At 32.4% G+C, this 3860-nt stretch overlaps 1 protein-coding gene across 1 annotated transcript in view; it reads left to right on the forward strand.

Moving 5' to 3' along the window:
• Positions 1-3860, forward strand: part of LRP1B (LDL receptor related protein 1B) — a 1967638-nt gene that overhangs the window by 1632317 nt on the left and 331461 nt on the right. The window contains exon 66 of the mRNA XM_007946050.1: positions 205-324. Within this exon, the coding sequence (XP_007944241.1) occupies positions 205-324 (120 nt within the window). The remainder of the gene's footprint in view (positions 1-204; positions 325-3860) is intronic.

The following is a 3860-nucleotide window of genomic DNA, read 5'->3' on the forward strand; positions in this document are numbered from 1 at the left end:
TTTTTTTTTTCTTTCTTTCTTTCCTCTGGAAATGATTTTAGGAATATATTATAGCTATTCAAAGAATAACTCACCTTTAGAGCCCTGTAGATATAACTAACACACTTTCTGTTGACTGTCAATATTTGCCTGTCTAATTGGTTTTTAAATAAAATGTCTGTTTTATCCAAAGTAACATTTTTAATGGGATGTTTTCCTCTTAAGCTGAAAACAGCTGTTCTCCAGACTATTTCCAATGTAAAACAACCAAACATTGCATTTCCAAGCTGTGGGTTTGTGACGAAGATCCAGACTGTGCAGATGCATCAGATGAGACCAACTGTGGTGAGTGTTTTTTGACTATGGATCTTATCCATTGTATTTGTGTCATCATCTGAGGTGGCCAGGGTGGAATGGGTTTAAACATCATCTCAGTGAAACTAAATTCTTACCTAAGGAAGTTTCCCCTCTGTGTTCATAGAGCCATAGCCACCTAGTTTAGCTATTTTGTGTAAAACATGGAGGACTGAGGGCAAAATTTAGTATTGCTAAGTATAATACACATTTCAAAAAGGACAAAACAAAATTTAAGATAAGAGGCTAAGACTATCATCTTATGTTTGCCTGAGCACGTGGTATTAGCACTTAGTGAATAGCAACAAGTAAACACTGTTTTGCTATTGGCCTACAATTCATTTATTTTTCTGATTAAACATATGATTGATTTCTCTTTCATTCACTGCTTATTGTTCTTTATTCTGAACCATGCTGAACAAAGTAAACTATAATGAAAGCATCTGTTGTGTTCTAGTAGATGAATGTGTTTCCTTACTTAGTTAGCATTTGTTTATGAAACAATAATATTTTCTTTTAAATATATTTGTCATAATTATTTAATTATCATTGTAGAAATTGAAAAAATACTAATTACTTTTAATGCATTTGACTCTATCTTGAAATGTCAAAAGTGAGAAAGAAATGAACAGTAGCTGCCACATGTATTTGTTAAATATTAATTGATCTTAATTTCTAGGTAAATATACACAATTTGGAATTTTTCGGGAAAAAAAAAAGTAATTTAGTAATTGTGTAGAAAGAGGAAAATATTGATCAAACTAAAGATAAGATTTCCAGGTTTCATAGACAGAATTATATTGAATCCATTTTTTAGATTCCACACTTTTTTTTTTCTTGCAATTTTACATTACCTAATGTTAGTCACTTTTTTTTTTTTAAGTAAGTTTTTATTGTGATTTGGGTTCAAGTTTACAGAATAAATTGGTTTTCAATGCATATTACCCTTGAATTCCTCTTATGGGGGAAATGAAGAACCTTTAGGTTTGACTTATGCTGAATAGCATTTATTAGCTACATGCATAATTCATAGTAATATAACATGTCTTTGAATGATCTGCCTAATATTGTTTTCCATGTAACTGTGTCTTCAGAACATGCAACCAATACTAAACACATTGTGGAACTCTATTTTCATCAGTAATCCACAAGTCTTGAAACTACTACATTCAGCAATAAATTGCCATAAATGATTATAAAGTACTTTCAAAGGCTGATTTATTTACTGGCTAATTTCCAATGTAGTGTTTTGCATTTTTGTTTTCCAAACCAAAGCCAAATGGAACAATGACAATGAACAATAAATAATTCTTTACTGTTGTGTTATTTCTATTATTTATTTATTGCCTCCCCTCACCTGTGTATGATATAACTCTTTTGGGTAGATTATGTTGTTCAATTGTCCTGTAATTATAAATAATAACAATAATAATAAATGATTTTTAACTGGTGCTTATCATATGGCCTAGGCAATGTGCTAATAGCTTTATAGTGATTATCTCACTTAATCACGTTATTATTACTTTCTTAAGGTTTTCTAGAGAAACAGAACCAGTAAGACAGATTAATTGATGATACAAAAGCACCAAACCCACTGCCATCAAGTCAGTTCTGAGCCAGAGTAACCACACTGGGTTTCCAAGGTGGTAAATCATTATGGAAGTAGTTTGCACCATCTGCCTTATATGGAGCGGCTGGTGGGTTTAAACCTCCAACCTTCTGGTTAGAAGTCAAATGCCTTAGGCACTATGTCACCAGAATTCCTTTAAATTGAAGATAGAAATATTTTAAGGAACTGGCTCATGTAATTATAAGGGGCTGGCAATTTGTAGGCCAGGCTACATACAGGATGAATATTTCTGCAGTCTTGTGTCCAAAAATCCATAGTTCAGCCAATGGGAAGAGGGAAAAGAGGAGTTCTGGCAAAATGTCTATTTATAGTCTAGAAGGAGAATATACTTTGGAGAAACTTCTTTTTTTATTTTAAGGCCTAAAATTGATTTTCTGAGGCCTGTTCACATTCTGAAGGATAATATGCCCTACTTAAGGACAACTGATTTAATCACATTAACTATCTCATAATAGCATCTAGACTAGTGTTTGGCCTTATAACTGGGCAGCATAGCCTAGCCCAATTGAAACATACTATTCACCATCATGATCCTTCATTTTAAAGATGAGGGAAATGAGACACAAGGAAGTTACAGAACTTACCTGAAATCTCCCTGATAACTAATAGTGGGACTGGGACTTTAATATAAGATTGTTTAATACTAAAGGAGCTCTGGTGGCATAGTGCCTAATGCATTTGACTGCTAACCAGAAGGTTGGCGATTCAAACCCACCAGCCAGTCCTCGGAAGGAAGGTTAGGCAATCTACTTCCATAATGATACTGCCTCAGAACCCCAAGGAGGGGTCATCTATGAGTCAGAATTGTCTCGATGGCAATGAATTTGGTTTTTCAGTTTATACCAAGCATGGACTTTGAAGCACTTTAGGCACAATGGGTGGAAACAGGTGTTGGGGGGAGAGAGACAATAGAAAAGCCTAACAAAAATATGAAAGTAAATTAAAAAAAAAATGCACATGTATTTTAAGGAATTAAACTCACAATTCTGTAAATATTTTTTGAAATTATTCAATTTGTATTTTTAATGCAATAATATATTGATCAAATTTAACATTATGCAATTTTTGAGGTCTTTTATGGGTACTTGCAAATTTAATAAATAACAATGAATGTTAATCTGGAATTCACAGGGGTCTGAAAACCACCTTGACTGGATATTGATTAAATACATTTTAGGAGTAACATACATCAATCTAGTTTTGGTGAGATTTTAGATATAAATTTTAAAAATTGAAATAACTATATAATTTTTCATATTATTATACTTAGATTTTTTAGGAGCTCTGGTAGCTTAGTGCCTAAGGCACATGACTGCTAACCAAAAGGCTGGAGGTTCAAACCCACCAGACTCCTCGGAAGGAAGATGGGACCATCTACTTCCATAGTGATACTGCCTCAGAAACCCAAGGAGGGGTCTCTATAAGTCAGGTCTGACTTGAGGGCACATAACAACAACATACTTACATTTTAAGATAGTTAAATATATGGATCTGTAAAATTTACATTTAGTACATTTGGTTTTACATTCCTAAATATTTCCAAAAATATTCAACTCTAATTTTGTGTAAATTAATATTGAAATCTATGGTATCCTGACAGTCATGGCAAAATAGTTGTGATCTCTTTTGACAGTTGTTAAAGTTCTTAAAAATTAATATTATTATTATTTTTTGCTTGAATTTGCTTATTGACTTTTCACTATTTGCTAAGAAAAAAAGAAGAAGAAAAGCCCACAAGATGAAAAGAAAACATATATATGTACTTTTATTAGAAACTGAAACTGTATACATTGATTACTATCATAAGGCTTTTTCACTATTTGGTATAATATTGACAAATACCAGATTTGAACATTTGACCAAAATAAGTAGAATACTTTGATTGTAGCAGTGCTAG

Source organism: Orycteropus afer, unplaced genomic scaffold, assembly GCF_000298275.1.
Source record: "Orycteropus afer afer isolate SDZICR_OR568_19922 unplaced genomic scaffold, OryAfe1.0 scaffold00148, whole genome shotgun sequence".
Taxonomy (NCBI): domain Eukaryota; kingdom Metazoa; phylum Chordata; class Mammalia; order Tubulidentata; family Orycteropodidae; genus Orycteropus; species Orycteropus afer.